We start from the raw sequence: 13,807 nt of genomic DNA on the forward strand, positions 1-13,807 counted from the left end.
ACTTAGATGTTATTGGCATATGAAGTTCTTTACCAGAGGAAATAAGAAATATCTAATAAAATTAAGCAGTAGGTGTGGTCCTGAAGGCTTATGTGTTCCCAAGTATAGTTTATATTCCTAAGAATCTGTTCAGGCATCTTTTTTTTTTGCCTTGTAGCAAAAAATTCATCAGTAAAAAATCAATATAAGAAGCATTACAACACTATATAAATAATTTATAAAACAATACAAAATTATAAAACTATAAAAAAATCACTGCATGTGAATAGTTTTACAACCATGGGATGAATTCACTTCTTTTTTGTTCTACTCTGGGTGATTAGTTTTATTTTATATTTTTACTATTCTAGCTATGCTCTCCCAATCATAGACCTCAGAACTGAGCAGGCCTCATGTGCCTGCTTCCGGTTCAGATTTTAAACATTTAGCATCCGTCCTATGTTATCTTGTTAGCGTCTCTTCTTGGGGAGCTTTTCTTGATGGAATTTGTAGCAGGTCCTAGGAGAATACAAAATCTGTTTTAATCAATAAAGTTTCAGTTTCTGGGTTGCTGGTATTTCTTCAGTCTTTGCAGTTGTGAAATGCTACCATGATGTTGTTGGCACTAATCGGGCTGGTTGTGGTCCAATTAGAATCAGACTAGTGGCATGGAGACACTGTTATTAATGACTCTATGTCCAGAATTATTATTTAGTTTCCTTGGTGGGAGTTTTATGATTGCTGATTGAACCATCTGAGGGACTATTTTACTGTCCCATTTTTGTTACCAGCAAAGGAGCCAACAGAACAAAAAACTAGAACCCCTGCTTGGGAGAGCTTGCTAGGGGGTACAAGATGGTCTTTGTAACCAACTGGAGGTGGGGTTTCTTTTTCCCTTTCATGATTTGCCTCTAGACAGTACACGAGCATGCTTTTTAACTACTCATGAGTATCTACATTGATGGTTCTCTTACTTGCTTTGATGGAACTCTCTGCCCTCACCCGGGTGAAAACATTAGCAGGCTCCAGGGGTTTCTTTGCCTTTCATTCTGTGGCCTTCTTGGATCTCGTGGCCCATGCCTTGGGGAAGCTCTTTTGAAAGTGAATTAATATGCTAACGGGGAAGGCTCTTCTGAGGTGTTTTATAAGCTACCTGTCTATTTTTCCTTTATTGGAGAGCCTTTGTTGCTAAACTTCTTTCTTTGTCAAGAAGCCAGAGCCTAGTTCCACTTGCTTAAGTTTGCCTGTCACCTTTCTATGCCATGTATATGCCAAGAACAGATGTACCCCAGCTCCAAATGTCTGCCAACACTGTTTGATGAAACAAGTAGCAGAAAAGACGAGGTTAACAGGACACTCGACAGCCCCTAACAATCTAGGTCACCATCATCTTTTGTGGTCTCTCTCTCTGTGTGAGGTGGATGAGCATGGACGTGCTTGTGTGCGTGTGTACTGACTGAAATCTTGAGACTTTTCTTTGGCTATAGACTTCTTAGAGAATTTGCTTTGAACAGAAGCATAACACAGGTTTAAGTATTGAACCATATGTGCAGCGTATGTTTATATTACAGAATTAATTTTTGTCAGCTCTCCACATATGTGGCTATTAGACCGAGAAAAATCCCAATCTCTGGTGTGAACCGTGAGCCTCTGCCAGTGTTGACAGTCATTCAGCAGACAGACGTAGTTATCCTGGATTGTCTCCTGCGTTTCTGCAGGATCGGAGTGGGAAAGAAACCATTCTTCCCACTTCTGCCGTCTTCCAGAAGATTCCCCGGAACCACAGGAAAGGGAAATGGAGCAATAGGGAAGAAAGGGAGGTGTGAACTCCATTTTCTCTCTCAAACCTACAACTCATAGTGACAAGAAAGCCACGAAGGCTTTGGCACACAATCCAGGTTGTTCTCCACCCCACCACCCGCCAAAAATAAAACAAAAAAGGAAATGACACAATTCAGAAAACAAAAACAGTAACAAAAAAAGAAAGAAAGAAAAGAGGAAGCTACTTCTGCTAAGAAGCAAATTGTAGACAGTGAGCTACACAGAATGCTCCCAACAATAGCATCCGCCGCGGTGGCACAGACATCAGGCAAGAAAGATGGGAGAAAGCGGCTTCCACTTTCCTGTTGGTACACATGTAAAAACTCATAACAAACTCTTCACGCAGAGGCGAGTAGACGAGCAGTAGCGTTTGCAGTGTTTCCGACTTTGGTAAATAGGGTTTGCAGTGATCAGCACTTAGTCCCTGAAGGGGTGCAGTCACTCCTCCAGGTGGCAGGCTTGCATTCGCTTTGAACAGATACAAGTTTGTGTTGGCGGTTTTTTTGCTTTTGTTCTTTTTTTTTTTTTTTTTGGTATAGTTTTTTTTCCTTTTTCCTTAAAAGGTGTTCACATTTTCATCACGTACAGAAAAAAGTAAGTGGTTATTTGGTTTGCTTTTAAAAAACTGGCTTTAGGGAGACAGGTGGGGGGAGCAAATGATCCTACCACATACTCCTTCATGTGGTATTTTTTCTTGTTTAAAAATTTAAAATTTCTCTCTCCTTTTTTTTTTTTTCTTTTGGAAAACCAACAGACATGTATAAACCATTCTGCCCACTTGGTAGTTTTTGTTTTTAGTCTTTTACATACAAGAGAGATGATGACTGGGGGTGTCTTTAAATTCTTTTTTCTCCTTTTTTCTTTCTTTCTTTTTTGTGGAGACTCGGGGTAATGCTCAGTTTCTGTGATGCTTCCTTCTGATCATGAATGGTGTGTCTAACAGTTTTCTTCCGGAGAGTCCGCTAAGGGCTCCAGGGGGACCGCAGAGGTGGGCTCGTGCTGCTTTAAACGTTTGATTGTGTTCTTCAGAGCTTGTCTCTTATTGCAGAACCAAACTCTAACTACTTCCCGGTCATAGTTTAGCTTCTCAGCAATCTCGGTCATTTCCTGCCCTGAGGGGTGTGTGTTCTTCTCAAAGTGGGCATTGAGGATCTCAAGGGCCTGGGGGGTGAAGGAGGTGCGCCGCTTGCGCTTTTTGGATGGCTCACTCCCAATAAACTCCGTGAGATTCTGCATACCTGCTCGATGGCGGGCCTCAGCCTCAGCCATCCACCGCTCAAGCACCGGCTTAATCTTCTGGGCACTTTTAGGGGTGATGTCCAGCTTTTCAAACCTGGCAGGATACAAAAGGCCAGGGTTCAGTTTGGCTGTCAGACTGCTAGCTATAGTGTTCTCTTGGGCTTCCTGTGGTAGGAAAAAGTGGCTTCTCAGGATGGTGTGTCTGGGGGGAGAATTGAGAAAGAACAGTCTTACACTGAGTCCTCTGCCAGGGTGGGCCTCCTGCCTGCCTGCCTGATTGCCTGGCAGGGTGAATTCACTCCAGATTAGCAGCCAGCTGCAAGGTAGCCAGCCCTGTCCCAGCCAGCACCCACCCTCCCAGCAAGCTCCATGCCAGCCATGCAGATCCCCAGGCACTCAGACAAGGGAGGGGAAAGAGGCACCGGTGTACAGTATGGAAACACAAGCAATTTGCAGGCCTTTTTTTCCCCCTCTGAACTCTTGAGGTCCGAGCTGTCCCCAGCTTCATTTCCCCAACTCTCAGAATTCTTAAGGCAGGAATTAACCAAGACAGTGTGATGTTCGAGAGAACAATTGTCATATTCTTTCACTTAAAATGTGTTTTATGTTTTGTTTTCCTCTCTATTGTGTTGGTTTTTGAAAAATATTACAGCTGTTATCATAATCTGGAAAGGCTACCGGGCCAAGCTCCTCCTCCTGCCGCTCTTTTTATCTCCCCTTGTGTCTTATTTGAACTTCTTTCTCTCTGGTAACAATTTTCCCCATATGTAAGTTAACAACATGCCTCCTGTCCAGGTAAAACACACACCAGTTGTTACTTTCCAGTTCTGGCCTGGACAGCTGGATACATTGTAATTACTATGGAATACCCCACCCCTGGGTGGGCTTAGGCCGCCTCATGCCTTCCAATCACCATCCAGTGTAATGGTGCACTTTTGTCCCAGGGTATCATGCTGTGTTTAATGTGGGATATCTGCAAACTGTACTTGAATGATATCATTTTCTGTAAATGAGGTCTTCTCTATATCAACTGCCATCAGCAATTCTTTGCTACCTTTACTTTAAAAAAATATGAAGCATCCTGGACAAATTTACACAGAGTGTTTTAAAAAGTCCTTTCTGGTACTAAATTCATTCTGTCAGTAAAATACAAAAGAGGACCAACTCCCTTTGTTCATTTGTTTCTTTATTCTAAGTCTAAATTCATGTCCCTCCTATTGAAACGGTGAGCACAGACTTTCTCTCTCTTAAAGTGTACCACGTTGTTGAAAAGCAATCATCTGGTGTGTTAAGATGCTTGCAAAAGGGTAGACCAGGAAGGCCTTCCTCTTTGCCAGGATCTGATTGTCAGAGTGCATCTTTAGATCCCTTTGTTGAGATGAGAGGCTCAAAGACTAGTAAGGGTTTAGCTCCATTGCACTCTCTTCCACACAGCCAGTCAGGGAGGCATTTGTTTATGTTTGAAAAATGCAGCTTCTTCTAGCATTCACTAAGGAAAGAGAAGCCATCTGCTCTCAGGGCAAGGTGAGTTAAACTTAGTGTTATTAATGAGTTTGTCACCTGTGGCAGGCTCCCCAAAGTCACCATTGTGATAATCTGCCATGTTCTGCATATTGCCATATCCTTCATAATAAAAGCCTGGGGCTTGAGCTCTTGATAGCAACTGGCCTCACAGGGCAGTGCCACCCAGGGGCAGGAACAGGATTCTTCACTTGTGCCTCTCATAAGAAGGTTTAGCACAGAGTGGCACCTCTGTGTAGGCACTGGTAGGCATCCTTTTCCCAGCTTTGAACCCGCTGAGAATATTCCAATGTAAAGTCTTGATTCAAGACTAATTAATTAATTAATTAATTAGGATAGACAGCTTTTAAAACAGCATCACTGAACCACTGGGAGTTGGAGAAAGGATAAAGGCCTTATAGTCTGGGTGTCTGCTCTGTTAACCAATAGTAAATTTCCAGAGGTCTGCAATCTACAGCATTTTTAGCTTCCCTCTGGGGAAGATTTAACAAATCAGCATATCTGATTGGGGATGCCCAGGAATCCGTGTTCATGTATGAGTTCAAACACTGAAAGAACACTCTAGTCAATAAAAGAAAATCACATTTTAGGGCTAAAATAAGCCAAAGAGGAATTTAGCAACAATGTCAAATTGGCATCAAAATAAAAAACCTGTGGCTTCTTTGATCACAAGGCATTGGGACCAGACAAAATTAATGTCTGCCGACAGGGAGCAACAATATTCCCACCACTGATGTGCTTGTTAGCATTGGTGCTTCTGTACGTGTCGTTTGGAATAGCATATACAAGCCTTGATATAAATTTCCCAGCGGTAGTATCCTTGTATAGACTGAATAAAGGTTATTTTCTACAGGGAGGTATCTTATAAGAAAAAACAGTAGGGGAGACCATAGAAGTGAGAGGATCCTATGGTGCTTTTTGTATTTAACAACAATCAATGGGTTTTATGGAAAATCATTGAGCAAAATGTGAGCTGCAAGCTACCACCCCATACTGATGTTATTTATAACCTTAGTCTTAAACTGCAGGAAAAGTACACTTCTGTCCTTTGGGGAATACATTAAAAGTATAAAGAGCAGATAAAAAGACAGCATTTCATGGATCACCAAGAACAAAATCCACTTAAATGAGTTTAGAGTTGGTGTCTTGGCTGTTCCTGACGGAGGAGGACTCCTAAGGCATCGCCCAAGAGGACAAAGCTCCTACCAGTGCCTCGTTACCTCATGCATACACATAGGATTAGTGCAGCACACATGCACACATGGGCGCTGCTCTGAAGATTTAACCCGGATCAACTCAAATACAACCAAGGCTGGATTCAGGAATTTAATGTGTGTGTGTGTGTGGGGGGTACAGTTAGGCCAGATTTACTAACATTTAAAAGGGGTCCTTCCTTCCTCTCTTCCTTCCTTCCTTCCTTCCTTCCTTCCTTCCTTCCTTCCACCTTCCCTTTTTCCTGCTTATTAAGATGTGCCTGGGAAAACAAGGTATAAAAATTTCTTCCACAAGATAGGGAAATTTGTTAAAATGTGCATTTCACGGAAACTTTAGAGCCCTCTCTGGGTAGTTAACAGTAGGGTGGACTAGCTCGCTGCTTTGCTTTTAGTTAGGGGTACCCATACATTGATTGGAGTTGGTATTCTCATCTGGTAGGGGCATGGAGGAGAAGGGAGACCCCTGACCAGGGCAGCATATTTCAACTGATCAGCCTTGGAAGTTCTTAGAGTTGATAGGAGTTAGGAGGTCAGGACCCCTCAATTCTGCATTGGCACTCCACTTTACATCAACGTCACTGGTCCCAACATACAACTACCCCAGTTCTTCTATCCATGCTCCGTTTGTCCAGTTTGCCCACCCAAAGAAGACAAGCTGAGCTGCAAGGACAAACAAGGCCCGGGCTGGCCAGGACAGGTGATAGCATGCAGCGCCCGTTACCTGCAGATGGCCGACTGGCTGTATGCAGGGCCCTCTGTGGCACTGAGGGCTTGTCCCACCTGAGTCTGTGTCAGGCCAAGGGACAGGCGTCGGATTTTAAAAGCTTTGGCAAATTCTCGGATCTCCTCCAGATTAACCCCGTCCACCTCACCCGCTGCCGTTTGAGGATCTGTGGAGATGTTTTTAAAATAGGATCAACATGTCAACACACAGCCGGTCAGGGTGTTTATCACTGAGCAGCCATAGAGCGGCAGGGAAACCATCACAATACCTCCTTTGTCTCTCATCCTTCAACATACCTTCTTCCCGCACAATCCATCCTTCAAGACACTTCTATCCCAGGGTAAGCCACTTCTATTTACCCTGCCACTTCCCAGAGCAAGGGCACAATTCTTTAGGGCTTAATAATAGCGTCCAGCAAGGGGAGGCTCTTGGTAGCGGGATTCAGACCCACTTTGCTGGTAAGCCTGTTCATAATCGGTGCAAAGACAAACACAGGAAGGCCTCTCTTTGAAATGTCTTAATTGGAATTCTCCATGCTAACAATTGGCTACAAAGAAAACGGCCCTCTGTGTTTTCCCTTCACCTGATCGCCATGTAGCCAGGGTAATAGATGGTAATCTCGCCTCATTTCTTATGTTCACATTACCCCTCAGAAGAGCATGGTTATGAAGCTGCGAGAATAATATTGTCTTTTTTCCCCATAGCGGTTTACTGACACAGCTGCCTTTGTCCCCTGAAAGGGCACATAATAAAAACTGCCTACCACAGGAAGGCTCCTTTGGTGCCGGATAACTCGGTCAATTTAGGACTTATCAAGGGAAATGACACAACAGCTGGAGAATGAAACTTTCTCCCCCCTGGCTACTGATCCCTGGATAAATGAAAGTGTTCACCAAGCTGGAGCCAGCATGGGCTAGGCCTGGTGGGAGATTTCAGCGTAGCTCAGTGCTGCCTGTGGGGAAGTCACCGCTGCTGCAGGCTTTCTCTCCATTGTTCCTCACCTCACTCTTTCCACTCAGCTGAGAGTTGCTCTTCCTCCTCCTGCACAGCAACCAACAGTTTCAGTGAATTTCTGCTCTTGTCCCAGGACCGTTGTAGACTAGGCTTAGCGCTATATACTCTCTGAATGTTACAAAAGAAACATTTGCATCCTAAGTGACAGTTTTTTAAACTGCTTTCAAGTAAGGAAGCTGTGTATCTATGTGTCTGTTGGGAAGGGGCCTAGAGTACTGTGTATAACTTCTCAGCACAGGGGAATAGTCTCACCGGGCAATGGAAAATGTACTCTCAAGAAAAGGGGTAATATAGGTATACATTATACATTTATCTTCACATTAAAAAGAAGCCCTTGGTCGGGTATAATGGTGGTACTGAAGCAAGAGGGTAGACTGAACCCCAGGAGTCCAAGGCCAAACTGAGCCACTCAGCAAGACTTGAAGAAGACCTTAGAATTTTCATAGCACTGGATTTTCATCACAGATTAGAGGGGTTTGGCCACTGCAGTTCATTTGTAAGCATTTTAAAGTGACTCCTGGTTTCTCAGCACGGTGGGGGAGGCACGTTCTTATAGTTTAATGTGGTTTGGAGGTCTAATACTAAGGCATGGAAAACCTACAGAAAAAAAACAAGAATAATCAGGAACTGGCGATGAAGCCTGACTTCAGGGCAGGCTCCATGCTCAGCAGTGCATAGCTGCACAGAACAGACTCGAAGGCATTTCTGGACGTTTTTAAAATTTTTATTTTTAGTCTTACAGGTGTTTTATGTTTATGTTTTAGGCTGCCCCTCGTGCTGTTTGTATTTTGATGTTAATTCTTCCTCAAGAGGGGCTGTCCCCAATGAGTAATAGATCAAATACTCAGGCGATCTCATCTAACTTTCTCCCAGTCTGACAGGTCAAATAAAGGCCTAGAGTCTGTGATTGGGCAGTGGAAGGAAAGGTAGTATGGGAGGAGAGAGGAAGAGGAGGTGGAAGGAAGACGGAACAGAACCACATGGCCTGGAGAAGCCACAAGTAGCAAGGGGGCTCATAGCTGGGGAATGAATTAGTATAGTGATAGAGCTGCTCAATCTAGACATATAACTTATAATTATAATACTGGGTTGTGTGCTTTTCAGATGGGCTTATTGGGGTAAGAAATTACTAAAACACACACATTATTATTTCTGATTTTTGTGTTTTTATGGAATTTCTTTTGTGTGTGCATTTCGGTGTCTATGTATTGTGATTTTTATTTGGCTGTTTTGCTTCTGGGTTATCTTTATTTTATCATTATTCTTTAGATGCCCTATTTGTATTTGTATGAATGTGTGTCAGAGGTGGGGAGGATATAGGAGGAGTTGGGGAAAAGCAAACTATAATTAGAATATTTTATATGGAAAAATCCATTTTCTTTTTTTGAAAATTTTTTATTTACATTTTAAATGTTATCCCTTTCTCAGTTTCCCCTCCAGAAATCCACTATCCTATCCCCCACCTGCTTCTATGAGGGTGCTCCCTCACCCACCCACCCCCTCCTTCCCACCTCCTTGCCCTGACATTCCCCTACATTGGGGTATCGAACCTTGACAGGACCAAAGGCCATCCTCTGCTACATAGGTGGATGGAGTCACAGGCCCATCCCTGTGTTCTCATCTATTTTCAATGAAAAAAACAAAACAAAACAAAACAAAACAAAACTCTTCATCTTTCACAGAACGTAAGGGTCTTTACTTTGTGAATAGAAGGGGCCCATGGACTGGGGAAGGAGCTCATCCAAGTGATGAACGTTTCAGAGTAGCAGATCGAAGATTTATATGTATGGACAGGGCTCGGAAGGTTGTATAAAGTTGATTTAAATAAGATGAATTGAAGTCCTGCTTTCTAGCACCTCTCCCCAAACTTCTTCCTAGAAACCTGACATTCAGTGAATGCAAGATGTGTTTGGGTATTTTGTGGTGGAGACTGTTCCTGGATTTGAAATCCTACCAGCACAGTAGTATGGAGTGGCTTTCCAGTTCACAAAGAATTGTGGGAGAGCACATCTACACACATGGCAGTCTCTAGCCCTTATTTTCTCATTAAATTGGTCCCAGAAGTGGGAACTGCAAATGACCAGCATGGAAGGCTCACACACATTTTGAATTACTTGCCAAAAATATAAAATGGAATTTTAAAGGAAAAGAAAGGTGTCTATGTTCTTTCGGGTGCACAGGGCCTACATGTGCAATAATTTGTCCAATCTCCTGGATCCAATTCTCACGGCCTCTCGGCTCCTCTTCTCCAGCTCTGCTCACATTCACTGCCTGTCCATGGTGAGCTGTGAGCCCGAGTTTAGACTGGGCATCCTGGCTGCTTGATCCGGGGGCTTAAGCAGGAAATACTGGATAGCACAGTGGCTGTCATTCTCCATCCAAGGCCACAGGACAGGACAGATTTATAGCATATCTATGTAAGGACAACAACAACCAAAAAGTCCTTCATGTGGAAGGGAAAAGTATTAGGATTAAGAAAAGGTTTTAAAAGTCCACTTGCAAAAGGAGAGAGGCAAGAATTCAGTAGGTGAGGGATCCCAATTTAGACTAAAAAGGGCACATTGTGTACCTGCCGATACAGAATGGTAGAGAGAAAGGAAAGATTGGCCTAGTCTCTTTCAGAGATGGTGAAGTGTAGACTTGCAAGGAACATTGGATACTCAAAACTCAAAGCTCAAAGCTCAAAACTTAAAAAGAAAGAAAAAGAAAGAAAAGAAAAAGAAAAAAGAAAAAAGAAGAAGCCAGAGACTTACTTTGTATGCACGTGGGTTTTAGAATAACACTTTTCTTAATTTGGCAGGTTTGAGTCACCTGGTAGGGCCAAGGGCACTTTTCCCAGTCAGTATGGTGTCTGTGGCAGGATCTGTCTGCTCCTGCATCTGTCCTACTGTCTGGATGTGGCATCACCATTGTGCCACTGTTTTTCTGAAGCCATTCATATTCATATTCACTTGGTGCTCATTTATATAAAACTGATGAGGCAGGCAGGTCTGGTGAGAAGAAGGGCTCATGGGAGAGCCCCCCACCTCTTCCTTTCCTCACGCCTTTCTGCACTGCATAGGAGAGGGACAAAGCTGTGACTCGGTGGACAGGAAGGCTAGTGTGGTTTGTGAGTAGGGGAATGTTTTCTGACGGTCAAACTAGATATCTCTGTGGGAAATAGCCCTCTGGTTTTTAGTATTCCCATCTCAAGATTAGCCAAAATCAGTTGAGTTAATTAGCACAGGAAGGACTGGGTTTTATGGAAAGCATTCCACAATCTACCTTAATACTGACCCTAAGCTGCTAGCACACACACACACACACACACACACACACACACAGAGAGAGAGAGAGAGAGAGAGAGAGAGAGAGAGAGAGAGAGAGAGGTGTTGGGGAGTTTAGATGTGGTCCATAAATTTATCCTTCCATCGTTTTCCTCCTCGTGAGTTGACAACTCCTTGCTAATTCCCAACCCTTGGAACTGACTACATTCGTGATTGTGCAGCTTTCTTTCAGTTTTTTCTTTTCTTTCTCCTCCGTTTTCTTTTTTACTATATTACTAACAACAATCAGAGAATACTTCGGATTCTGAAATTCCATGCGCTGAGTAGTGTTGGTGTGGATGTCAGTTGTCTACTGAAGAGTTGAGAGGAGTGAGTCCCAGTCACATGCCTAGTGTTTTCCATGAGGCTCCAGTGAGCATGCTTCTGGTTTTACATAAAAACAAGAAAAGAAGGGATTTTCCTTTTTTTTTTCTTACTCATAAAAGTTGGATAGCCAAGGACATGTCATGGCTTGGCCCACAGAAGGCTCTTCATCCAAAGAGACAGTCGCTGTTGGACATTTGTTACCTGTATCTTGATTGTATGTTTGTGAGATGGGCCTCTCTCAGACATTGGCAGGATGTTTTAGGAAGTTCTTAGGTGTTCCTTAGTTTCTCAGCTGACTGTGGTACTGTTTTCCTCCTCAGAGTTTGTCTCAGACTGTCTGGTTGTTTTACTGTTGTAGCAGTTTCCTTCGTTAAGGAATATGTGTTATTCTACTTGAGGAGGAGAAAAAGGTGTCTGTGGTGAGTGGAGGCTTTCCTGGGGTATTACCTCAGCCCCCAGCCTAGCTCAGCGTGCAACATTCCACAGCGCGGAAGATCAACCCCACTTCCATTCTCTTGCTCTTAGGGGAAGTCAGAGTTAGTTTTGAAGATGATCTAGGGTTGGATTGATTATAACCTCAAGAGGAATCTTCAGGGCTGCCTCAAAATGGATTCAGCAACTTTAGCCAGAAACCTAGAGTAAAGGTTCTCTGGAGGGAGGAGGTAATGGTACCTTTTGTAGAAGTTGTCCAGGGTTCAGTCAGCCCTGTACACAGAAGAGAGGTCAGAAAGGAATAGCAGTGATGGATAGGGGTCATCTTAAAAGTGGCCATGGCTCTGCAGAGGGAATTGTGCTGCCTTGGCTCTGTAGAGGAAATCATCAAGGATTTAAGGATTATTGGACTTGGAAATTTGCAGGGATTCAAAAGTATGACACTTCCCACATCAAACCAGAATGCAAGGACTTGAAAAACCAGAGATTTTTATGGAACTGTGTGAGAACAAACCTATTGTGAGCATGCTATCTGGGCCTCTGTGAAACTGGGCTCAGTATATTCTAAGACAGATGCTGTGATTCCTTCCTTCCTTCCTTCCTTCCTTCCTTCCTTCCTTCTTTTCCTTCCTTTCCCTTCTTTCTTCTTTTCTTTCTCTCTCTCTCTTTTCTTTCTTTCTTTCTTTCTTTTCTTTCTTTCTTTCTTTTTTTTTCCTTCTTTCTTTTCTTTCTTTCTTTCTTGCTAGTAGCCTTGATATTTGTGTAGAGTTCTGCTAAACAGTTGAATGTACCACATATCAACATCCTGCTATGATCCCTGCTTATGGAATCACCATGGGCGTGAAATATATCTTTAACAGAAGCTATCAAAAGCTTGAATGAAAATCTAAGGGAAAGAGAAACAACTATCAGCTCTTTCAGACCTTCTCATAGCACACAGTTGGTGTGCTTACCCAATAGTTCTAAAAAAGAAGAAACCATTAGAGAATGAAAAACGTGGATTGGAAGAAGACCTTGCATCATGACAATGTCACTGGGCTATATAAGATTTCTCTATGAGACAAGCTGTCCCCATCTATATGGTTCAGCTTTAGTTTTGAGGCAGTGACTAGCAATTTTGCTAAGGGTCTAGCTTACAAATCAGGAGGTTTTCTTTTTTGTTTTGTTTTGTTTCCCCACCTGTATATGAAGAACAGTAATGAAAACAACAGCCCTCTTCCCAGCAGTTAAAACCTAAAACCTATTTAAACCTATTTAGTACACTGTAGATTCAAACCAAGGTGGTGGAAGTTTTAAAAGTTATTCATTGATTTTTCTTTTATATTTTTTCTAAAAGCCCAGCTTAGAGCTGGGGAGAAGACTTCATACTCTCAATTAAGCACGAGGATCCTTAGAACCCATGCAAACACAAGATGGGAATGGGTGTGATGTCTGCAGTTCTAGCCTTAGAATGCAAAGATAGGCAGAGATGGGCTTCCGAAGAGCAAGCCAGCCCTGAGACTAGCCGTAGCTTTGAGAGATCCCACTTACTAAGGTAGAAGATCTATCAAGGAAGATCCTAGATCTCAACCTTGGTTCTTCACACTCATACACACACATATGCACCTGTACATATACATTCACCCACATACAAGTGAACACATACGCATATAGCACATATGCATAACATGAAAAACATAAAGAAAAAAAGATCAGCTAATAGAAGCAGTGTCTGTGCAGACTGAGCACAGTGTAGAACAGGGGAAGGGTCTCAGGCTACAAGGCATTGACAAGGATGTTTACTTGGTTATTCTGAGCCCAGACACGGAGTTCATCACATAGGAAGGTCATTTGATCATTGTCAAGGGATTATCTAGGCATTCTTTAGCCCAGAGTGAGCAAGATATTTTAATACTAACTGTGGTGTAGAAGATTCACTATAACTCTGATCAGAGTTTGTGTGATATTGTCATATAAGAAATATATTATTGTTTTTTGTGTCCAGAGCATAGCTACCAAAGCTCTTAGAGTGTCTCAAATAATTATAGGAATTCTACAATTCTTATTCTAATATCTGGTTTATTTTTTTTCCCAATATACACCAAAACTCCTTGGAGTTTCTTCATTGAAAGGAACTTTTTTTTTTTTTTTTTGGTCCTAATTAGGTGACTATTAGTTGACTCCTGGTTAGCTTCAGGAAGAGGTGGGTCATTAGAAAAACAAATGACTATGACTAAAAACAAGAGCCCGTG

General features: G+C 42.7%; 1 protein-coding gene across 3 annotated transcripts in view; it reads right to left on the bottom strand.

Annotated features, from left to right (window-relative positions):
• Positions 1-2,315: 2,315 nt before the first annotated feature.
• Pou6f2 (POU class 6 homeobox 2) overlaps positions 2,316-13,807 on the bottom strand; it is a 508,576-nt gene continuing 497,084 nt past the window's right edge. For 2 of the 3 annotated variants that reach the window (XM_032884805.1, XM_032884806.1), the window contains 2 exons: positions 6,496-6,664; positions 2,316-3,241 (listed from right to left, as the gene is read on the bottom strand). In XM_032884805.1, the coding sequence (XP_032740696.1) occupies positions 2,737-3,241; positions 6,496-6,664 (674 nt within the window). In that variant the 3' untranslated portion in view covers positions 2,316-2,736. The remainder of the gene's footprint in view (positions 3,242-6,495; positions 6,665-13,807) is intronic. The other variant, XM_032884807.1, reaches the window with a different exon arrangement.

This window comes from Rattus rattus, chromosome 14, assembly GCF_011064425.1.
Source record: "Rattus rattus isolate New Zealand chromosome 14, Rrattus_CSIRO_v1, whole genome shotgun sequence".
NCBI classification, from domain to species: domain Eukaryota; kingdom Metazoa; phylum Chordata; class Mammalia; order Rodentia; family Muridae; genus Rattus; species Rattus rattus.